At 35.0% G+C, this 26007-nt stretch overlaps 1 protein-coding gene and 1 long non-coding RNA gene across 3 annotated transcripts; both read left to right on the forward strand.

The window, feature by feature from the left end:
• Positions 1-946: 946 nt before the first annotated feature.
• On the forward strand, positions 947-11891 carry LOC117337871 (ladderlectin-like). Of its 2 annotated transcripts, none has more exons than XM_033899006.1 (4): positions 947-2331; positions 4531-4552; positions 10335-10495; positions 11251-11891. In XM_033899006.1, exons 1-4 carry the CDS (start codon positions 2295-2297, stop codon positions 11484-11486), a joined length of 456 nt encoding a protein of 151 aa, XP_033754897.1. In that variant the 5' UTR covers positions 947-2294; the 3' UTR covers positions 11487-11891. The 2 variants fall into 2 exon arrangements, with proteins under 2 accessions (XP_033754897.1, XP_033754896.1); XM_033899005.1 differs by lacking the exon at positions 947-2331 and adding an exon at positions 3890-4272 and having other exon boundaries at positions 11251-11890.
• A 3353-nt stretch (positions 11892-15244) lies between these two features.
• On the forward strand, positions 15245-17346 carry LOC117337681. The gene is made up of 2 exons (XR_004534890.1): positions 15245-15407; positions 16514-17346. It is a non-coding gene; the product is annotated as an uncharacterized LOC117337681 (long non-coding RNA).
• Positions 17347-26007: the final 8661 nt, after the last annotated feature.

Genomic DNA, 26007 nt, shown 5'->3' on the forward strand with positions numbered 1-26007 from the left:
AGTTTTACCCTACTAGTAAGTCTAGTTCCACCAGTAACAATCCTTGCTGCTTCTAATTGAAGATCTTCTAATATGTCTGATTGGGCTTTGGAGAGATTGTCCCAGATTATGTCTCCATATTCAAAAATTGGACGAATCATAGAAAAATACAGAGTTTGAAGTGATGCACGATCTAAAGTAAACTTAAATCTACGTAGCATATTTAATTTGGGTGAAATTTTAGATTTTAGAAAATTTATGTGAACCGTCCACCCACCATTTTCCGAAAGAAATAAACCAAGATGTTTATGTGAGGTAACAGCAGTAAGTAAGGTATTAGTCATAGTTAATGGAGGATGTAGTGGGTTATTTGTCTTTTAGATATTAATAAGGTTTCAGTTTTTGCAGGATTAAATTTAACCAACCACTTAGATGACCATTCATGAATCTTATTTAAATCGTGATTTAAAATATCTGTAGTGTTTCTAACTGTATCGACAATGACGTATAAGGATGTATCGTCTGCAAATAACTTTATATTAGCTCTTATGTCTTCCACAATATCGTTAATGAATATTAAAAACAACAACGGGCCAAGAATTGAACCTTGGGGAACTCCGGCTTTTACATTTGACCAATTAGAGAATTTACCATTAATTACTACTCTTTGTTTTCGATGAAGAAGATAATTTTTGAACCAATTTAGTAGAGAACCCCTTATCCCAATACATGACAATTTACATAAAAGTCCCTTATGCCAAACACGATCGAATGCTTATGTCGAGTGTTCAGCTTCCGTGCCCTTGATCCGTTATTATAACATGGCCGTGCCCTGGAGCCGTTACTATACTGTGACCGTGCCCTAGATCCGTTACAATACTGTGACCGTGCCCTAGATCCGTTAATATACTGTGGCCGTGCCCTAGATCCGTTATTATAACATGGCCGTGCCCTAGATCCGTTATTATAACATGGCCGTACCCTAGATCCGTTTCTATACTGTGGCCGTACCCTAGATCCGTTACTATAGTGTGGCCGTGGCCTAGATCCGTTATTATAACATGGCCGTACCCTAGATCCGTTTACTATACTGTGGCCGTACCCTAGATCCGTTACTATAGTATGGCCGTGGCCTAGATCCGTTATTATGCTGTGGCCGTGCCCTAGATCCGTCCATGATTAAACCACATGTTCCAAGAATATTTTTCTCCAAAATTGCTATTCATTAAGAACTCGACAATACATGGACAAAACATTATTTTCATTTTTTTTAATGTCGCGAGTGTATTGTCATATGATACCACTACATATGTGGTTTTTCATGCACCTTGGAACTACTGATTGATAAAACTAACATCACATATTGTGTTGTCGATGAAGCTGCATGCGCTTACCGTTTCGGAACAAGAAGTCTTACTCTCCTTGTACTTTTTAAACGGTCTTCATACAAGTCTAAGTTACTTGTCCGAACCCGTGGGTCATAGCCAACAATGGGCCAAAAATAACAAATAATTTAAATTGGTATAACTTGTTTTGCTGTGAAATAAATGAAGTTTATATTTTACATACAAGTCCATATCGTTCGTATTTTATTATAATCGTTAATGAATTTTGAGCAATAATTACATTTTTGAATGAATGTCAATATTATCTTTTTTAAACGAATTCGCGTATCGGATTTCCACAGGTTGCGTAGCTTAAAAGCAACTGTTGTGACGATTTGCTTTGGCTAAATACCACAGGAAGCTAGTAAGAAATCAAAGTGAAAATTAATCCGAATTTTCGGTCCAATCCATTACATTGACCGCTTTGTTATTTGTCCAGTGGAGTCCCGGCTTAGAGTGTATGGATTAGGCTCAGTTGTGAATATCATGTGATCAATGCTTAAATATATATTTCATTGATCATCATAATGTAGCTTTATAATTGCAGAAATTGTATCGACTGGTATTTATCACTCTTGTGACAATATACATGTACATCACTAAAACAGGCTAGGGCGAATTACATACATTAGAGTATATAGAATATCGACAAAGCACTAACGAGCATCATATTAATATGTTCGTGAAATTTCAAAACATTTTTATTCCGATAATGCTTTTAACACCATGTCACTATAAAAGGCAAATATATTCTGATTTTTCATTGATCAGATAAACAAGATATATATTTATACATCAAGAAATATTAACCTTTCCCATGAGTCGTTTACAAAGCACAAACAAAATCCTAGTATCCACTTAAGTAGCCATAATGGGTGTCCAGTTGACCTTGTGAATGAGCTTGTTGGTATATCGTTTGAAGACTTCGACATGTTCATGCTAGCACACATCCTCCTGTCATTTCAAGGTAAGAAACTTTTGTTGTTTTTCTAAAATCAAAACAAATTATTGTAATATTGACAATGATAAATTAGAACATGTGGATGTTTTTCATTTACGTTTATGATTTCTTCATTCGATAACATGGTTATTCGGTTTCTTTTCGGGATGTTTCAAATTTCCAAGAAATTGATCACATGTCGACTGTGACTGCAAGGAAATACACATTTATATAATATTGATATTAACAAATGATTTTAATTGACAAATGTGTTTTGCCTGACAGTGTTTACGTGTGGTAGTAATATAGCAAGAAAAATTATCGCTATGTCAGGTTTTAATTGCATCATAAACAAATGACGTCACACGACAATTTTTAATATTTCTTGCCGAGTTTTTCATTATCATTTCGATATCTTTTGCACGAGAGGATGTTTTCAGCTATTGGTATAACATACATGTACACTATTATATAAAACATCCCTATCATGAGTCTTATTTCAAAGATGTAACGAGTTGAGCCTTTTATGGAGCAAAACTGAAGAAGTAAAAGAAACAATCGAAGGGAAACGAATGTGATATTCTATCTATCAGATGACTCATGATAGTTACCCTTGTCTTATTTTCTTTGTTAAACTGGTTGATAGCCCAACTGCTTTAGTATGTGCCATTTTCACCGCATCCCTTAAAACCAAGAGTTAAATTAATGTTGACATGGATGCACCAAACACTGCAATCGAACTGCGATTAATGGTGAGAGTCAAGGACTTTTTGCATGGTTTTGACTCGTGTTACACGTAGGTGTTAATGAGAGTGCCAGCATATTGCTTTATGTCACAAACATAGATAGTTCCAACGCGTAGGAATATCGTTTACATAGAACTAATCAATCGCAACATATCTTGGTTATATAACTCGTATATTGTAAAGAGAATTATATAATGCCATCATAAAATGGTGAAACATGGCAGTCACATGATCAAATTTGAAAATAAGGTCATACATATGCTGCTGCGGTTTATTGTTATTTGATGAATTTGGTTTGAATGTAATTATCGCCACGGTGAGAAGGAGGCATTCATTTTTTTCGAGGAAACTGTTTTTCAAAACAAAATAAGTTTTCCAACTGTCGATAGTAATATATACATTTTATAAGCATTTGGCTGTCGGTGTTTACATACGTGTTTGATTTCAATATACATGTATAACACTACATAAGCTTTTACAAGAAATGCCCCCTACCGACCAATCCTCTCTCCCCCCCCCCCCCCCCCCCCAAAAAAGAAGAAAAAAACAAATCATATCTACGTTTTGCCTTCGAGACTTTAACTTCGCTATTTTGATTCTGTTTACAATAGGTAGCCTACCATTTTGGTTATCATTTGGATGGTATTGATTAGACTAAAACATAACTCCACTGATAATCGGTTGTTCTGGTTCACTAGATATTGCTTATCATGGCCATTTTTATTTTAACTTTGCATGAATTTATAGTTACCTAAAGCCTTTATGTATAATACCGCGCATAGCTTCTGAAGGCTTTAAGTTATGTTGTTACTCAATCTGTATGTAAAGTTTCAATTGGACAGTGTCTCTTTGACGTGTAGACATTACAGATATTGCTATTTGTATACCGCGCTGTGTCCTACAACTGTACCATGTTACTTTCACAGGTAGGTTGAATTGGAAATAATTTTAAATTGAATCAAATTATTGTGATATTTCCCAGTGTCTTTGGCAAGTGGTCAAATGGTCCTTGAAAGAAACAGTGGACTTGAAAACTGGTTTCCAAACACATCTTTGACAACCGTTGGCGTAGTAAGATCAGTGATTGAGTGTGGCATATTGTGTAAAGAGGCCGCGTGTGTGTCCATTGTTTACGAGACAATAGACAGGATCTGTCACCTCAACGATAGAATCAGTAACATATCTGAATGCTCATGGAAGCTGAACACTCGACATTACTCAGGTATCAAATGACATACAAAACTTTTTCTTACCTATTGTTAATTACATGTTTATATATCATAATGATAGTAATACAATTTACGAATGTTAAACAGACGTGAGGTTAAGATTTCAATTGGACGGTAAAATTTTGGCGTCAAAAACGACTTTTATACCATGTTTATCTAGTTTGTCACGAATTGCATTACAAGCCAAAAATTGTAGTGAAATAATATATGAAAAATACTTGTTAAAGACTTTCATGTTGAATATTTTACAGTTTTTAGTGGAATCATCGAGGGATACGATTGTGTCGTATTTATTTTTAGATCAGATTTCTTTTGTATACTGCACAGTCGGTTGATTCTGTGTTTCAATGTCTTGCAACCTCGTCATAATGTCAGATGCTATATGGCTTACCTTTTGCGTTTTTTTTTGTTTTTTTTTTTGAGATTGTAATAATGTACATGAGAATCATGTTGTGAAACTATATGTCTCCGTAAAAACAACCGACAGTACAGTATTACAGATAACATACCAATATATATTATGGTTATATTGTGACACGTACTGTACGTCACTATTGATGCTTGGTATACTAATATGTCTCACAATATATATGTCTCACAATATGTATACACTGTACACAGATATAAACCATAGTCTTTCGAGACTGTACTTATCCCCCAGGGAGGTTCAATGTATATGTATATAAATAAATGATATTTAAGTCCCTCCTACTAATCTCCCTGTTCGATTACCATATATATTCACATCGACATTCAGCTTGATACAAATATGTACCTTTGTAACGTAAGGTTCAACCCCCCCCCCCCCCCCCCCCCCCCCCGCCTCCCTCTTTTCTCTTTTTCTTTCGCTTGCATTTGTATAAGAGTGTAAATAATGCGCATAAATTTCATCCCACAATCTGCGTATATATACGGTCGAACCTGTCTATGAATGGATGGATCAAAGTGTCCTTTGTAGACGAGCCCCCTTTATATAAAAATAATTTATATATGACAAGTGTCTTTTATATATAGAGGTGTCTTTTATGGCAGGTTTGGCTGTACATACAGCTTGTTTAATTTTAAAAGTCATCAGTGTAATTATTATTGATGTCATGAGTTGTATACATTTTGTATACTGTAAATGTCATATAAAATTATATAAACACGTATATAGACATATACAAATCCGCTACAAAATAAATCATACTGATACGTTGGTTGTTTTACGAATTGCAAATAAGCATAGATTGATGGTGACTTTACGGGTTTCGTCTTGTATCCTTTTCATGTAGTAAGCATTTTCTAATATACATATTTTGACTCGCTATTTTTTCACGTGTGGCTATTTAGCGTTGATTGACGTTGATTTTTCAAAGTTTGTCCTGTATTAGAGCCTTTTCATGTATTAGGCGTTATTGTAATATGCATGCGTGTACACACGGTATTGACACGTTTATAACTTCCTAAATAACTTTCTCGCGACCATTGCAATAATGTACATGTATTATTGATACGTTTATGTAATCTCTCCAATGACTTTCTAGCAATCTTTTCAATAGTACATACATATGTATATAATATTTATACGTTCATAATTAAATAAATTGACTCGATTATATATATATTTTTTATATGAATTTCTCGCAACCATTTCAATGGTACATGTATATAATATTAACACGTTTATTTTTCTGAAATGAATTTCTCGCAATCATTTCAATAGTATATGTATTATATTGACACGTTTAAATTTACTCGATTGTAATTTTTTTTTTTTTATGAATTTCTGGCAATCATATCAATAGTATAAGTTTATAAAATTGAAGCGTGTACAATCTCTAAAATGAATTGACACGTTTAAATTTCTGAAATGACTTTCTCGCAATCATTTCAATAGTATATTATGTACATGTATATCATATTGACACGTTTATAATATTTCAAAATACTTTCTCGCAATCATTTCTATGATGTATATAGATAGATAATTATTTATCAAATGGCCTATTTTGTAATCATATATTGCAAACTTATTATTATCGTTATTACAAATTAGTAATGCATTTGTCAACGTAAATGCGACCATGCATGCAGAATTATTTACTTACTGTAGAATGTACATACTGTCTGTAATCTATGTCACGTTTAAATTAATTTTCAAATTTGTCATCTATGTACAGGTTGTCTTATTTATCTAGAATCACAGAAGGTTATGTTTCTGACCACAGTTACCCCTCGGTCAGTTATATATACATCCTATAGCATGATGCACCATGCAGATTCATGTATACTTTTGTATATTTGGTGTTTGTATCTTCATATTTTGTTCCTTTTCTTCCGCTGGATTCATGTACACTTAGTTAATGCAATATCTTCCGTAGGTCACCCTGATACATGTATACCCATACCAAATCATTTGATCTTTGATAATGGGTAATGATTTTATGGGTCACAGGGTGGCAATCGGAAATTTTTATGCCAAAGCATACAGATATATGATTTTTCGATTACGTTCTGTTTTCTTCCATTTTAAAATATTTGTCTTTTTTACTAACGTCTTAAAAAGCACTATAGCTGTATGTGTAAATTTGTTAAAAAATTATCGTAAAACATATATGAGCAATAACTATTTTTTGCTTATTTTGATATTACTATTATTACAGCATATGGATATTGAGTCAAATCCAGGGCCTGTAGAAGGTGAACTTTCTGTTTTTCATTTAAATATTAGAAGTGTGAGAAACAAACTTGAATATATTGAAAATATAGCAGGTGAATATGACGTAATATGTCTTACTGAAACTCATCTTGATGTTGAAGTCCCAGGCAGCGAGTTATTACTGGATGGCTTCCACCACCCTTTTAGACTTGATAGAAATTTTGCGGGAGGGGGGATTTTAGTATATGTAAACGAGGTTTTGAAAGTTAGCAGGATAGTTGATCTAGAACGTCCCGACACTGAAATATTATGGCTCCAAATTTATCTTCCCGAAAAAAGCATACTCATTGGGACTGTGTACCGTTCTTCCTTTCATACAAATCAATTCTGGGAAAATCTTCAGGCTTCAATAAGTGATGCGGTGGAAATATCCAATAATGTCATACTGCTTGGAGACCTCAATGTTGACATGCTTACTATGTCACAGAATCATGTTTTATCTGATATAATAAATTCGTTTAATTTTATAAATGTCATAAATGAACCTACTCGTATAAGTCCCACGAGGTCAAGTTTACTCGATCCAATTTTGGTATCAGAATCAATTTCATACACTTATTCCTCTGTAGTATCCACTGAAAATGTAGTTACTGACCACCAAGGTTGTGTTGTATATATTTTTGTTCCGTCATTTCAGAAACTAACATATAAACGTAAAATTTGGTTATATAAAAGAGGCGACTATGTACTTTTTAATCGTCTTGTTGAAGAATATGATTGGGATACTCTTTTCGCTACATGCAACTCTGTCAATTCGGCCAGTGAACGTTTTACTGAAATTTTTCTTGATTTTGCTCGTAGATCGATACCACATAAGGAAATTACTGTAAGACCAAACGATAAGCCCTGGATGTCTTCAGACCTTAGAAAAAATATGAGAGCTCGTGATAGATTTCGGAAAATAGCCAAACGTACCAATCATCCACGGGACATAGCTAAATTCAAAAATCAGCGAAATAAAGTGAATAATATGAAAAAGTATGCACGACAGTCTTTTTATGAAAATGTTGGAAATCTTATTGAGTTTTATCATTCGTCTGATCCTAAAAACTATTGGCGACTTGTCAAAAGATTGATGGGGAATTCTGAGACATCACGTCCTATCCCTACTTTAGTTGATCCAATTTCGGAACGTTTATTAGTCGATGATAAGGCCAAATGTAATGCATTGAACGACTATTTTTGCAGTATCACTAGCATAGATGACAACAATAACGATGTTCCTTTGTTAGAACCTAAAACAGAAAGTTCTTTTGAGTTACCTGTAATAAGTCAAAATGACATATCTGATGTTTTGATGAATTTAAAACTTGGTAAAGCTTCTGGCTCTGATGAAATTAGCCACCACATGTTGAAGTATACTGCTAAAACTGTATGTAGACCACTTGAATTGCTTTTTAATTTGTCGATATCAACTGGTATTTATCCCGATACTTGGAAATTTGCTAAAGTGATACCTCTTTTTAAGAAGGGTGATAGGCATTCTCCTTCTAATTATAGACCTATATCACTTTTGTCCTCTGTTGGTAAAACATTTGAAAGAGTTATCTTCAAGTATTTACATAATTATTTTCTTGAAAATTCACTTTTCTATCAGTATCAATCAGGATTTATGCCGGGTCACTCGACCGTATATCAATTAATTGATTTATATCATAACATTTGCCTTGATCTAGAAGAAAAAAAACATTCTTGTTTAGTTTTCTGTGATATTTCTAAAGCGTTTGACAGGGTTTGGCATAAAGGTTTATTAGTAAAACTAAAGTCATACGGGATATGCGGAAATTTTCTATCATGGATTGAAAACTACTTAACCAACAGACGACAAAAAGTTTTTATAAATAATTGTTATTCGGATTTTGGTTTGATACATGCTGGCGTCCCTCAAGGTTCCATTCTTGGGCCTCTATTTTTCTTAATATTTATCAATGATATCTCAGAAATTCTTCAATCTACTGCACGTCTTTTCGCTGACGACACCTCTTTGAAAGTCTCTTCATCTTCATGTCTAGAAATACAAACAGTTTTAAATAGAGACCTGGATGCTTTAAACAGATGGGCAAGTACTTGGCTAGTTACTTTTAATCCAAATAAGACGGAAGTTATTTTTATTTCTAATTCGGATAACGTTGATGAAGATCTGGAACTGATTTTTGATGGCCATTTTTTAAATTTTAGTAGTAAGCATAGACATCTTGGAGTTACATTAAATTCAGATGCTAAATGGGTAGATCATATAAATGAAATTTATAAGTCGGCTATGGGAAAAGTAAATATATTGCGAAAACTTAAATATACATTAAAGCGTGATGCTCTTTTACGAATTTATAAAACTTATATTTTACCAGTTTTAGAATATGCGTGTGAAGTTTGGGATGGGTGCACTTCAAGTGATTCAGAAAAGTTAGAGAAGGTTCAGCGGGAGGCAGCTAGGATAATAACAGGGTTACCATTATTTGCTAGAAACGAGTCATTGTATTCAGAAACAGGTCTAGAATTACTTTCAGTTAGAAGGAAAAGACGGAAATTACAATTAGTTTACAAAATGGATAGACATCAAACTCCAAACTACATTACAAATTTACTTCCCTCTACAGTCGGTGAAAACAGACAGGTTCTAAGAAATAATGAAAAATATAGAATCCCAAATTTCAGACTGTCTATTACAAACCAATCTTTTCTACCTTCCTCTTTGACGATGTGGAACTCTATACATTCTGATATTAGATCCATGCCTTTTTCTGCTTTCAAGTCAGCTTTAGCCCCTAACTTACCATGCTCAGTACCCCCTTATTACTTAATTGGTGATAGAAAACTTAATATTATTCACACTAAATTAAGACATGAATGCAGTTCCCTTAATCATGATCTTTACCGTTCAAATCTGGTCCAAAACTCAAATTGTGTAAATTGTGGCTATTATTGTGAGAATGCCTATCACTTCTTCTTTGAATGTCAATCTTACACAAATGCTCGAGTTGTGCTTTTAAATCATTTAAGTGATTTAGATATAAATATATCTTTAAGATTATTACTTTTTGGAAATGAAAATATGTCTTTGGATTTAAATTGTGTTGTATTTAACAAAGTACAAAATTTTATAAAATCCAGCGGAAGATTTTAACAAGTTTTTAACAATATTTAACATGTTTGAAAATTTTATTGACTTTGTTATATTATTTTGTGTGAGTGCCTAATGTTATGTAGGCCTATATCTCTTTCGTACTGCAGTTGATCAGTCTGTAATATCATCTGTTGTCTATGTAACTATTGTAAGGAAATGGCTTCATAAGTTGTAATAACTTGTGCCAAATCCTATTTGCAAATATGTGTAAATAAAATATGTTTAAAGTCATACGATTGTGACATAGTTGGCGATAGTTGTATAAAATTGTTATCTGCTCAACTCCCATGGGCAGCTGCTAGTGCGGAATGTGCTTCCGAAGGCGCAACACTCCTCAACATCGATAGCAACAGTGAGCAACTGGCCATTCAACAGTTCATGGCAGACCAAGGTAATGGGAAGATTTTTGCAATGTAGAAGTAATTTTCATGATCGGGATCACTTAACGATGCATGTTACTGGACATTAATGCACATGATGCAAATTATCAAATGGATATCAATGGTGTTGTTTCTGTGTAATTACTTTATGACGTTGTGTCGTTATGAATAGGATGTTGTGCAGACTTAAAGACAGTACAATTTCACATTTATTGATAGTATCGTTACAAAAAAGCAAAACATTATGTGTCGACTTCTCGAAAAGTGCTTGGCCGAAAAGATTTTTTTTTGTTTTTTGTTTTTTGTTTTTTTATTTATTTATCTTATATAAAACAGAACGTTATGCTTTTCCCTCTTTTGTTTGCCATAAAAACGTCAAAGGAAAGATTTTTTATTTGTCTGTTGTACATAACCGTCGACATATTGACAACTTATTTTTAAAGAGGAAGTACCTTTCGTTTGGCTTATCGTTAAGGCATTCAATTAAGTATTAATGTGTCAGTTTTTCGAAGTTTATCTTCATTTTACCGATTAAACGTCTTCGCAAGACGAGGCGAGAAAAATCGATTTTCAAGAAAAATCGACAGAAAAAAAGCACAGAAAGAAAGGGATTACAGAGTAGGCAGGAAAGGAGGAAAATAAGTTTATGTTCAGCCAGTGAAGTAGATGTCGTGTTATTGTGTCAATGGTGTAAATAACTACAAGGGTCTTGTGTCACGTTGCTGAATTCTTTCGTCATATAGACTACATATTTTATTTTACTCAGGGCTTGATAATATCTGGATGGGAATCAATGACGTCACTAGCGAGGGCGACTGGAGAACCGAGGATGGAACAAATCCAGTAGGTTACAACAATTTTAACGGTGGCCAACCTGATAACTACAACGGTAATCAAGACTGCGCAGTTGTGAGACAGTCTTTTGGATATCGTTGGGATGACGAGGAGTGTATACTTCCGGTCTATACCGTGTGTGAAATGAAAAGTGTTGGTTTTTCGTAAGTTAAGCAACTTAATTGTGCGAAAAGAAGTTTGTCAGCTTATGAAGTAGAGTAATGCATCACCTTTATACGACTTAATCAATGTCGCATGAAAAAGTGAAACATCTTTGATTAGTAAACACAAGTTCTAACCGTTCATATTTCAGACAAATAGTTCTACGGATATAAAAGGTATGACGCGTTATATTTAATCTTGTACAGTGTCATATATGTGAAATAAAATGGTACGTTAAACATCTTCGATATGTATTAATTTGTTCGGTCTCTCTTTTCTGACAACATTTGCGTATCCCTTTGTTATGTAGACGTATGATTAGTACTCAGGCTTTATTATGTTAACATGTAAATTATTATTTTGTTTGGGTTGGTATTCAGTGTAAAATATTACAGAAATGTATTAACAAAAGATGTACATACAATTATATTACATTCATGTCTTCCTTTTCAATTAATACAGCATAATGATATCTTCAGAAATAAATCAGACTTTTTTCAACTCATGAACTGGAAGGATAATTCCTATCAGAGAAATAAATACAATTTACATTTTTCTTCATATACAAATTATGTATATTTGTGGACATTTTCTTGAAAATTGATTCCTCTATTAACCCGCTCTTTAACTTCAAGAAGACATATGTTTCTGTAATTATGTCCCCTAGGAAAGCATTTCAGATTTGAGAAATATTCCTTCAATATTTTTTTCCCATTAAGAAGGTACTTCCCAGCTGTCTCGTTTTGATCTTGTGTAACATTTTTTGTAATATTTAACAACTTATAGCCAATCATATTAGCAAACACGAATCTGAAAAGTGTGTCAAAAATCTGAATGTCTGCTGTTCATAGAACATTTTACAAAAATGTTAATAAACTACTAATTCGGCGGCAATTTTCATCAGTCTATGGTCATTTTAAATTGTAGCTAGCTCATGTTACTGTACAATTTTATATTGACCATTATAATGAAAATGATATACAGCAATGTGGAAAGTTATGTATTTTCGACATTTTTGAAATTTTTGAAGAAACACAAATAATGATTTATAAAAAAGGAATCACACGGACGTCCCATTGTCATGGCTCTTTTAGAACGAATAATTTGTTTTCATTTTCAGCTGCTCAATTCATTTGAAAGTTTTAAAGTTTAATAGCAGAACGTTTGCTATAAAGCGTTAAATCTGCAAAAATTGTAAAAACGGGGTATGTGTATTTGGGCATCTTAAATTGCTATTCTGAGTTAAATGAATAGGTTTAAGAAATTCAACTTCCATGATTTAAAAAAATATATACTATTTTCGTCAGTTCTGCAAGCATCTATACAACACATATGGAAGATGATATATTGAATTGTCCCAGGAAATGTCAAAACAGCAGAATCTACTTAAAATCACATATTTTGTCAAATTGGTATCTGTGACCGATCATAGCACAAAAGTGAGCGCATGGACATAATTATGATTCTTCTATGATTCTTCGGCCATGCCATTAACTCCAAAAATGTATATAAGAAAAACAAATTTTATAGACGATTTTTTTGCCATCACAGAGCTGTACATCATTATATTCAGTAATTATTTCCTTTGGAAAAAATATGTTTTTCTTTCAGTTTATGAACATTGATAAGCCATAGCCCAGACGTTCCTTTACAATATAACATTGAAAATAATAATGTGAAGTTAAATGAATGAAAATTAAAAGAAAATTATTAAAGTATGTCTTCCATGATGTTATCGGCTATTTTAACATGTAACAATGACATATAATTTTTGATGAATATGGAATCTAAAGGATGTACACACGGTAGTAGCGTGCAGCCAGACACAAAACTAGACCCGTCGGCTCGGTTATCGTCCCTGATACTTGAACACTTTGGACGAATGAGGTCGTTGGGATTACAAGCCTAAGTATATTTTGTTTCATCTGAAGTGGACAGTTAGTAAGATTTATTAATTATAAGAAAAGTGTAGTGGAGTAAGTGAAGAGATGTTCGTGTAATGCACAGGCGCTTGCATAGAAAATGTTATTTTCATTTTTTTTGACAGTGGTATGTGTAATATGTTAAGCTGTACTTAACATATTACACATACCACTGTCATATCAAAAAAATAAATTGAAAGTCATATTTTCTATGTAAGCGCCTGTGGTGTAATGGGCACTCCTGTACGCCGCGGCTTGCATGTACATTGTCTATGTTTGTTAGTATTAAGTCCCACGCTGTTTTCGCGTGGTATTAAGATTCAGTGTAAACCAAGTTGGAAATTGCTGCACACACTATCGGCTCTTAATGTGTCATTCATGTTAGTCTGTGTTTGTAATATAAATCAATACATTTACTTGGACACCTCTATTATTTCATATGTCGCAAAACTAATGGTTTAAACTTTACCTACAAAAAGACCCTAATATTAAAAAGAATACTATTTTCCATGTGAGAATCACGTGAATATTATAAAAATATTCGAATAACTTTTTCCGGTAAACATGACCCCACATCCTCACGCATAAGAAAATTCCAACGCCATAACAATCATAATATGAACATACATGTACTGAAGATATAACTTCCGTGAGAAAATGTACATACATGTACTGAAGATGTAACATTCGTGAGAAAATGTACATACATGTACTGAAGATGTAACGTTCGTGAGAAAATGTACATCAATGTTCTGAAGATGTAACCTTCGTGAGAAAATGTACATACATGTACTGAAGATGTAACATTCGTGAGAAAATGTACATAAATGTACTGGAGATGTAACCTTCGTGAGAAAATGAACATCAATGTACTGAAGATGTAACCTTCGTGAGAAAATGTAGATAAATGTACTGAATATGTAACCTTCGTGAGAAAATGTACATAAATCTACTGAAGATGTAACCTTCGTGAGAAAATGTACATAAATCTACTGAAGATGTAACCTTCGTGAGAAAATGTACATCAATGTACTGAAGATGTAACTTTCGTGAGAAAATGAACATAAATGTACTGAAGATGTAACCTTCGTGAGAAAATGTACATACATGTACTGAAGATGTAACCTTCGTGAGAAAATGTACATACATGTACAGAAGATGTAACCTTCGTGAGAAAATGTACATAAATGTACAGAAGATGTAACCTTCGTAAGAAAATGTACATAAATGTACAGAAGATGTAACCTTCGTGAGAAAACCGCCACAGCGATCCTACACATTGACGGAGTTACTTGCTTCACACCATCAGTGTCAATGTAATGTGCACCAAAAATTTCATCGCGACAACCATCCTACCCGATAACGACGTTACGTATATGTACGTCCGGCAATTTCATCGTCAGAAAAATTCTACCCTATGCCAAAGTTAACGAGCGCCAGAAAATGTCATCGCGACAACGATCCTACACCTGGACAATGTTAACTTTGACAATTACTTTTTTATCACAACGTGGACGCTTTACAGTCCCCACTGCGTCCTGTATAATGCGGTGATGAGAAACCTCGTGGAATTAACCTTTAACAACCCAGAGCCCATACTGTCACGAGTTGGGGTTTCCAGATCTCGTGACTCTGAGTATACCACAACTATACAGGTAAAAACAATTCGTCACCTCACATTCTTAAAATACTATATTGTGTTGTATCATTTTCTTGAAGTACTTTTATTCAAAATTAATCTTAATGCTAAAATCATGTTTCCACAGTTAATAGAAATTTGATGAAATGATTACAAACCTCTGCTTTCCTTCCCCTTATAATATTAACTTGACTGACTTACTACCGCGTGACAAGCTAACAATGACACACTTGTATGTTATCGCGGAAGTTGATACACATCATGTACATAGGCAGATACTACATCGCTGTCTGGTTGTTTGTGTAAACTCGGTTAATATTTTCTCTGGATGAAGATAACACAATTCATCGTCGCTATAAAACAAAGGTAGGTGAAATCTGGAACGTCGTTTAGCTTTTCCTGAGGCTGTAGTTTTCTATAAATGATCATGTCACTTTGATCTCATTTAAATTGTTGGTATTCGTATCGTTGCATTAGTTACATATACTAGTCCCAAGTAATACACCCTGTATAATCTCGTTGATATATCCTGTTATTGTTGTAGATGATATCTAAAATGAAAATTGACTTTACCGACCACTGACTTTAACGATATCATGTAACATCCGGCCATATCCAGGAGAACGACATGCTCTATTGTCATATCACACACTGAATATACCGACACACTGTCAAATCCGACATATTGACTCAGTCCCATACCGTATCGGTAAAGGCAGGTGTCACTGTATTTATATTGCTGTATTATAGCATATGCGAGATGATGAATAAAAATATCACATTATTTCGAAATTATTACGGCTATTGACTCATGCAGTTTTGTTATTTCCTTATTTTACTCCCAAAAGGACTATATTTACATGTAACTACCCTCAATCAAAGGAACAGCATTTTAAGTTTTTTTGTCATTTCGTCCCCCCTTTTCCTCCAAAAAGGCATTTGATCTTAATCATGATGTAATTACACATAAAACATAATAGTTACCATAGTTCGCAATACAGAAAGACAAATATCTTTATGTTTTTGTTTATGTATATATCATTGGTCTTTTTAAAAATTGAAGCCTAAATTACGAAATGACCGCTTAGAAATGTAAAAAAGGTCAGCTACATCACATCATACAAACCTTCGAATGATAGTCATTATTACATAAACTAGTTCAAATGATACATCATTGCACAATTGTGAATACCAAAGCTACAATGATATCATAATAAACATACTATTTTTACATTTATTCATAATGACCTGGATGCCATGTTAGATCATGTGTATAATGTAGCACAGAAAACGGTTGTCATTTCTGAACGCCTGGTCCGGTTGAAATGCTAACTTTAATGGCTATTTTTCTTTGTGAGGAAACCTGTTTTAAGACGTAGTGTGTTATATCTTCTTCTTGAAACGTTGAATTGTTTTCTAATTATGCTCTGTGACTACTGATTTGATATTTATTTTTACTTTTTACCCTACAGGACGTTAATAAACCATGGGCAAAGGTGAAGGTCAGGGAGAAGGGAAAGGTCAAGGTGGAGCTGGACTCCTGAATTCCATCTTGTGGTTCTTCATTCTTATTTTGCTCGCTTGGCCAATCGCATTCTTTGTTGCTTGGTTGTATGTACTACTACTTCCTTTCGGAGCTTGCATCAAAGTTTGTCACGAGGCTTGTGATTCGCTACTGAAAATTGTCAGGTTGCCTTTTACATGCGCAGAAAATATGATTCACCAGAATTCAGTATGTTAGTCTAGTTCAGTTGTTCAATTGGTACCCCAGGAACTGGTCATCAATATTGAGATCCGTTGAGGATATATCGGAAGCAGCTGCTTGGTGTTGAGGACATATTCCTATTATAAATGATGGACGATGTTTTAATTGTGTAGAACACGGTCGGTTTCCAAAAAACTTCATATGGTGTTTACAGAAAAACTATGTAATACACAACCAGTTCCAGTTAAGCAACATTCCGCAAAAATCCGTCATAAGTCAAGAATAAATAAGACAAACGAAATTAACAATATCGTCGATGGAACCGTTTAACTCCAAATATGGTGTACCCTTTGTAAATACTGAACACCTCGGTTTATCAAAACCTGACTTAAAAAATAACAGCACTGACGAGGATGACCATGTGTCGTCTGCCACATAATTGTGTTTTGATTTGACGATAAACGTTTTCAAATTTTCTAGCGTGGATGATATCTATACAAGTTATGAAACGCACGCATAGTGTTTTTTTTAATGTTAATGGCCTTGTACAGATGTCAATATTTATAAATGCCGCCTCCATTAAAACAATAGTTTAGTACATGAACGTTTTGAAGTTTTTTGTGTATGTAAGTAGAACAGCTGTCACATAGATTAATACATAATGTGGGGCACATATACTTTCTGTACTTGATTTCCAACGGTAATTATTGTTTTTTTTCGAAACATGCCAGGTCGCTGTGAATTTGTATGTTTTTTTTCCTTTTGTCAAACTTTAATCGTCATGTGATAAAATTTCCTGAAAGATCTATTCCATTGTCTCCTACTTCCAACACTGGTGAATCCAGTAGTATAATGCAATTCCAAAAAAAAAGTAAGGTGCATGTTCTTTTGTTGAAGTTTACAACCCATTCGTTTCATCTGATTTACTATAAATTTGGATGTTTTCAGGAATGGCGATATATTTCATCCGCCTACTAAACGTCTTTAATGCTCCCACATTTTTTTTATTATATCTCTGAACTCCTAGGAATGAAGATAAATGTATCTCTATATGGAAATATATGTCTACAATCTACTGTAATCCTCAATAGAAAAAGATGTGCATGATCACCATCTGTACTTCACGTCATATCAACCATTGTTTTCTGTCATAGGTGACATCAATGTGGAACCAACTAAATATTTTCTTGCTCTCAACTTTTCATTTACTTTTGTCTCAATACCTATTTAGGGAAGGGGACGCGGTGGCTGAGTGGTTAAGGTGTCCCGACACTTTAACACTAGCCCTCCACCTAGTTCGAGTTGCGAGTTTGAAACCTACGTGGGGCAGTTGCCAGGTACTGACCGTAGGCCGGTGGTTTTTCTCCGGGTACTCTGGCTTTCCTCCACCTCCAAAACCTGGCACGTCCTTAAATGACCCTGGCTGTTAATAGGACGTTAAACAAAAAACAAAAACCAAAAACAAACCTTTTGAGGTTTATACCCCCATACTCCTCAGCATAACTTTATTCAATCCTTAATTAAGTTCATTGCATATCATCTTATTCGACGAGCAAACACATTGGACTAAGTGGAAGCTTTGACAAAACTAGCACGTTGAAATGAAATGAAAATCAAAATATTATCTTCACGTGGTAAACGTGAATTCAGGATCGTTTCAACGCGCTAAGAGAAAATTGTTACAAAGACCAGCGGTTGCCTCCCTTTATACGGTTGACATTTCTATTAAAGACGATAGTAAAGTATGGTCTCAATGCACTTTACCAGGCTTACTCACCAGGACTAACAGAAACTTGAGAAAGAATAAGTGAAATGGACCTACTGAAAAATACGTTATGAGAAAGGGGTGGGGTTGCCTGAAATCTCACTCGGTATATTTTCAGACTAATAGAATCTCACGTGAATAAGATCCGATGAAGCGTGGTTCAATCGTGACATGTATATACCCGGGGAACAAGGACTTTGCACGAATTCCAAACCCACGGCTATATTCATACAAGTATATACCTTTCAACAAAACAAAGCCGATCATTGACAATTTACTACTTAAAATATACTGCATATGTAGAAGACAATTGTTTTTGTGTAATCGCATATTCTCGGCCATTTCAGTAAAGATTCGGATTCATTTTGAGGTTTGGCAGAAAGGGCCGACATGTTTCGATTACGTACTCGAAAGCGACATATCATTGGCACTTTCCATACAGAGGGTTATAAGAAGGATTGGAGTTGGAATCTTCAGAGTCAAAACCTAAAGAGAAAACCAAAGATAAGGTTTAATGATTTTGTCAAAGTGTCAAACTGTATAATGTAAATTTACATCAAGCAACCGTTCCGAGATTTCGACATCAATATGTTTGGAGACTGTTACTCGTGATGCTTCCAGAACATTCCCCTTCGACGTCGGCTATCAGTAACTATCATGTCTAAAGGTTTAAAGCCACCGACTATCGTCTTTGATGATAGATATTTTGGTTTATTGCGGCTAGTATTTACCACAGGCGCTTGCATAGAAAATATGACTTTCAATTTGTTTTTGATATGACAGTGGTATGTGTAATCTGCACAGCTTAACAGATTACACATACCACTGTCAAAAAAAAAAAAAAAAAATGAAAATAACATTTTCTATGCAAGCGCCTGTGGTATTTACCAGTGTTACATTAATTTTAGGCGATGGTAAATATCGGTGAGATTCAGCTGAATTCATTAATCAATTTATCTTACAATAATGTTTTTACGTTGCTTATACATGTATGACTTTAACATCTCAGACAAGCTATCTCATGTTACACGCGTATCGCTTTATCTTCGACATGCGTTTGGTCCTTTCTGTAATAATGAGCGGAAGACACCAATGTTAATTACCTCGTTATCACCCGTTTGAAGAACTCCGCAGGGATATCCGCTAGGTCGTTTGTTATTCCTTAAAAATGAAGATAAATTGGTGCGATGGGAACGTGTCTTCAGCGACCGATGTGAGCGACAATCTATTTATTCTTAATAAAATTTCTGCCCCTCGGCTCCTAATACTGGAATATTGAAAGACAGCCATTCTATCTTAACAGATTATTGATTTTCGTAGCAAAAGGAAGTGAGGTAAACAATTAACAAGGTATATCATATCTAATCATCTGTAAGTTCGGAGAGGTTAAAACGTACATATTACATATGTTTATTATATTTTGTCTGTGAAATATAGAAAATTATCAAAGTATTATAAGTTCTTTTCACTGTAGTTTATAATGGTCGTTTGATTAATATTATTAATTTTGTTTTTAATGTATCTTTATTTTTTATAGCGTATTAGTATTTTGAAATGAGCACGTATCCAGATCAGCTGACTCGATCGGTTGTCATTTCGACAGATTGGCCTCTAGGTACTTTCCAGTAGGCAGGTGGAGAACAATTTTAATAACAACATTTTAATAAGTTAAAAAAAAAAAAAAATTAATAAAAGAAAATTTAATGGTTTGCCTTTAATATAAGATACATTGTATATTTCACTCGTATGGCAGATTTTTTTTATATATATTTTCACGAGTGCGTAGCATGAGTGAAAAGATGCAAAATAAAAATCTGCAATACTCGGGAAATATATTTGATATTAAACGGTAAACCATTGAATATCCTCTTTATATAATCATGTGAATGAATGTACTGTACACTGTACGACTAGCGACACGTATATATATATATAAGGTCAATACAGTAGTCTTTAACAGATTAACAACCTAATTAACGACGTTTAACTTTCCCTCTCTGTGTAGTAACATTTCAACCTCACTTAATTAATCTGGAGTTTAAACGTCACGGTTCATCCGCTACATTAACATGATTTTCTGGTAATATGCTGCTTATTGATCTGTTCATTTCTAAATCGAGTTTGATTTTCACGCGGTATGCAGTCGCCCAAAGTGTAGTCTACGTCACGTTCAGTATCATTTTGTGCGTGTAGTTCAAGCGCACTAAGCAATCCTAGCACTCCCGGTGTGACCTGTAATGGTGACATGGCACGTCGCCACCTAGCAGTCTATATTACTTCCCAGACAACTTTGGTAAACCAACTTATTTGTATAATAAGCTTATCTACTAGGTGTAACAACATACAAATGGAAGGAAGCTAGGGAAATGAGAGGATGTTTATGTATTTCACATTAGAATTATAAAATAATTGGCTGGTTGACCTGGTGACAGTCTAGATATATCGTTAGCCGTGACGTAAAAGACAGTAATATGACTGTCGATGTCATTACTGTGAGTCTGGCTTCGGGACTTTGACCGTCTGAAAATACGTTGGTACATGTATCATTGTCTGAAACGTTAGCTTATGATAACGTTTGCAGAGACATATGTATGGTGGCTCCATAAATGGCCAAACAAATCTCGCATTCTCTCTCTCTCGACCTTAGGTCGAAAACGCGGGAAATTGCGACGGCAATCGCATTCTCGCGTTTTCGCTCCCTCGCCGTCGTGTTTTCGCATTCTCGTGAGAGAGCGAGAAAGCGAGATTTGATGTGTAGTTCTAACGCTCCCTCATACATATATAAGACAGTTGTTGCCTTTTCGATTGTTATCAATTGCTATATTACAAATGAAAAGTTTTATGTTAAAGATCTCAAAGATCTACCCACCATGTTTTCACTGGGAAGACGAGGTGGCGGGGTATACTGTAGAATTAGAAGATGGACAGTAATAATATCAGCTGCAAATGAGAAATGCGGAATTCGACAGGCGTAAACTTTTGTTAGATGAACAGGCACACACATTATTAAAAGTATTTCTAAGACTTCAGTATGAAAGTATTAATCGAAAGAAAACAACAAACAAATGTGTGTTATAGGAGTGAATCAAACCGGCTAATCCAACTTCCGACTTCCAAGTTTGGACTACACGGTTTAAAGACAGCAGTTGAAAATAAATTCGAACTCTCCAGTAGGAAGTCAATAACTGAAATGCTACGGGGAGTTGTTACCATGTCGCTAACGCATCTAAGCTACAGTATAGCCCGTAGAGTTGTGAGACAAAGATAGTTTAAACGCAGAATAACTTAAATAGTTTTCAAAGCTTATAAGCTGGTTCCAGCAACCGGTTGCAAAGCTTGATAAAAACTTGAGAACTGGAAAGGATTGCCGTTATTTTAGGCATGAAGAGCATTTCAGAAAAAAACAGCGTGTGTCAGGATCCACACACACAAACAAATTATGTGTGAATATGATAAGAATACAGGACTATTATTACGACTGGGCGGGCGACATTATCATATAGTAGTACTATTTAGGAAGCGCCTATGCCGTACATACATAATACAAAATGTACATGTGGCCTGAAGCAAAAACCGTATAATCTTACAGGTTTATACGTGGCACCGTTGCCCAGTGTTTGCTAGCCTAGCTTACATTATAGATTCTTGTTGACCGATGTCGGTTTTTCTTAGCAGAAAGGATAGGCTTTTAATGATGCAATTTAGAGTGTGCTTACATGTCGATTAGAGTGCATAGGAATGTGTACCCTTTAAATGTACTGAATAATAAATATACATCTGTGCAATACAGATTTAGGGTCCTTTTAGGACTCGTGGGTGATGTTTTGGATATCATCCTTCTCGGGTAACTCATCGGTGAGGATAGGGACATCATACAGCTGTTCCGCCTGTTTAGGGCGCGTCAGAAATGTTCGGGATATCATAAATTTGTTTCGTCCTTCAAGGACTCGTCACTGGTGTTAGGGGCCTCATACAACTGTTGCTCTTCTAAGACTTGTCAGTGAGGAGAGGGACTTCATAAAGCTGTTTCGTCTTTCTCAGTCTTGTCTCCAGACTTGCCAATGCTGTCAGGGACGTCATAAAGCTGTTTTGTCCTTCTATGACTCGTCATTGAGGAGAGGGACATCATGAAGCTGTTTTGTCCTTCGCATGTTAGTCAGTGATGTTAGGGAAAACAGACACAGCTGTTCTGCCCTTCTAGGACTCGTCAATGAGGTTAAGGAAGTCATAAAGCATCTCTTTATTTCAAGGACTCGTCACTGTTGCTAGGAGTCAAAAGTGTAACAATTTCAAGAGGAACTTTCGAAAATCTAAATCTTTTTCAAGCAGATTTTAAAACACAATAGAGGTGAGGTAACCGCTTATTGAATCAGTTTGGAAAAGTCAGCATCTAACACCTGTGCAAGCTATTGCGGTTACCATTTCGGAATGTGTTTGATGGCAATATCTATAAGTACCTGATATTTCTCTGCTAAATGATGATGTCATCATCAGAAATCAATTGTATTTTGACGGTGATTTCGACGATTATTATATGTTGACCACGAAGATCATCTCTGGACTCCTGTTGTAATGCCAACTTACCTCATTATTCATTAGTTTTAGGTATAACACTATCTGCTTTATGTTTTCACTTCTTGTATATATGATACGTGGCTTACTAACGAAAATCAATCTCGTCTGTTTATTTGACTATCAGTCTAATGGTCGACATTTGTCTGCCGTTTCGTCAAATCACACCGCGATAACGCGAGAGCCGATCGTGTTGACTTGTTTGTTCGTTTGTTTTTGTTTAACGTCCTATTAACAGCCAGGGTCATTTAAAAACGTGCCAGGTTTTGGAGGTGGAGGAAAGCCGGAGTACCCGGAGGAAAACCACCGGCCTACGGTCAGTACCTGGCAACTGCCCCACGTAGGTTTCGAACTCGCAACCCAGAGGTGGAGGGCTAGTGATAAAGTGTGGGACACCTTAACCACTCGGCCACCGTGGCCCCTGGATCGTGTTGACCCGACATCGATCCCCTGTAACATGTTAAAAAGCATAACAAGAATTATAATGTCGTGGTAGTCGTCGTTGTAGTCAATGCTTGCCGAGTGTACTCTTCTTTCTGGCGATTAATTGGCAGATCAATTCATCCATTGAAACCGATATACGTATATATAAATTTACCTACATGTAGTGGTCTCGATGTCACTCCCTTTATATTTTTTAAATTATATCCACGTAAATAAATCTTTCATTTATATTTGGAATAAGAGTACATGCCATAATTTGTGTTAATAGTTGGTCGCTCAAATATATAATGTTAATTCTAAAATCCATCATAATGCTATCGAAAGATGATTTAACTGTTCATTATCGTGTTTTGAGCTGTCATTATTTAATCAAATGCATATCAAATTGGCCTCATTACCTTTCTTGCAGAATTAATTTCAGTCCATTGTTTACCCATTTGAAGAATGATCTAAATAGTTATCTATTCTTATAAGCTGTTTCCAGCAACTGGTTGCAGAGCTTGATAACAACTTGAGAACTGGAAGGGATTGCCGCTATTATAGGCACGAAGAGCATTTCAGAAAAAGGTCAGCGTGTGTCAGGATCCACATACACAAACAAATACTGTTTGAATATGATAAGAATACAGGACTATTGTTACGACTGGGCGGGCGACATTATCATATAGTAGTACTTTTTACGAAGCGCCTATGAAGTACATACATGTGGCCTGAAGCAAAAACCGTATAATCTTATTGATAAATACAGGTTTATAAGTGGCACCGTTGACCAGTGTTTGGTAGCCTATCCTGCATTATAGATCCCTGTTGACCGATGTCGGTTTTCCTTAGCAGTAGAGGATATGCTTTTAATGATGCAATTTAGAGTGTGCTTACATTTCGATTAGACTGCATACGAATTTGTCACCTTTGAATGTTCCGAATAATAAATATACATCTGTGCAATACAAATTTAGGGTCCTTTTAGGACTCTTGGGTGATGTTTTTGATATCATCCTTCTCGAACATTTTATCAGTTAGGATAGGGACATCATACAGCTATTCAGTCCTTTTAGGACTCGACAGAAATATTCGGGACACCATCAAGCTGTTTCGTCCTTTTATGAATTGTCAATGATGCTAAGGACATTGTAGGACTCGAAAGCCGTGTTGACCAGACATCGATCTCCTGTAACATGTTAAAAGGCATAACAAGAATTATGATATCGTTGTAGTCGTCGTTGTAGTCGATGCTTGCCCAGTGTACTCTTCTTTCTGGCGATTAATTGGCAAATTAATTCATCCATTGAAACCGATATACGCATATATTATTTTACCAAGTAGTCTCGATATTACTCCCTTTTTACTTTTTAAATGGTATCCACGTAAATTAATCTTTTATTTATATTTTGAATTAGAGTACATAACACAATTTGTGTTAATGGTTGGTCGTTAAAATACATAATGTTAATTCTAAACATCATTATACTGCTATCGAAAGATGATTTAACTGTTCATTATCTTGCGGTGACCTGTCATTATTTAATCAAATGCATATCAAATTGGCTTCATTACCTTTCTTGCAAAATTAAATTCAGCACATTGTTTACCCTTTGAAGAATGATCTAAATAGTTATGTAAGCTTATAAGCTGGTTCCATTAACTGGTTGCAGAGCTTGATAACAACTTAAGAACTGGAAGGGATTGCCGATATTATAGGCATGAAGAGCATTTCTGAAAAAAAAAACAGCGTGTGTCAGGTCCACACACTCACAAACAAATTATGTGTGAATATGATAAGAAAACAGGACTATTGTTACGACTGGGCGGGCGACATTATCATATAGTAGTACTATTTAGGAAGCGCCTATGACGTACATACATGTGACCTGAAACAAAAACCGTATAATCTTATTGATAAATACATGATAGATTCCTGTTGACCGATGTCGGTTTTCCTTAGCAGTAGAGGATATGCTTTTAATGATGCAATTTAGAGTGTGCTTACATTTCGATTAAACTGCATAAGAATTTGTGACCTTTGAATGTGCCGAATAATAAATATACATCTGTGCAATACAAATTTAGGGTCCTTTTAGGACTCTTGGGTGATGTTTTGGATATAATCCGTCTCGAACATTTTATCAGTGAGGATAGGGACAACATACAGCTATTCAGTCCTTTTAGGAAACGACAGAAATATTCGGGACATCATCAAGCTGTTTCGTCCTTTTAAGACTTGTCAATGATTCTAAGGACATTAAGCTGCTTCGTCCTTGTAGGACTCGCCAGTGTTGTTAGGGAATCCATACAACTTTTCTGTCCTCCTCAGTGAGGAGAGGGAGATAATAAAGCATCTCTTTATTTCAAGGACTCCTCACTGATGCTAGTAGTCAAAAGTGTAAAAATTTCGAAAGGAACTTTCAAAAATCTAAATCTTTTTCAAAGAGATTTAAAAAAAAGAGGTGCAGTAACCCTCAAGTTGAATCAGTTTGGAAAAT

The sequence above is a fragment of the Pecten maximus genome, chromosome 11 (genome assembly GCF_902652985.1).
Source record: "Pecten maximus chromosome 11, xPecMax1.1, whole genome shotgun sequence".
NCBI classification, from domain to species: domain Eukaryota; kingdom Metazoa; phylum Mollusca; class Bivalvia; order Pectinida; family Pectinidae; genus Pecten; species Pecten maximus.

What these genes read in the sequence shown, in the direction of transcription:
- LOC117337871 (XM_033899005.1), top strand. Translation starts at nt 4,053, where the DNA reads ATGGTCCTTGAAAGAAACAGTGGACTTGAAAACTGGTTTCCAAACACA. An exon ending in GAACACTCGACATTACTCAG is followed by an intron (nt 4,273 to 4,530) that starts GTATCAAATGAC and finishes AATATTTTACAG; the next exon opens with TTTTTAGTGGAATCATCGAG. An exon ending in ACAGTTCATGGCAGACCAAG is followed by an intron (nt 10,496 to 11,250) that starts GTAATGGGAAGA and finishes TATTTTACTCAG; the next exon opens with GGCTTGATAATATCTGGATG.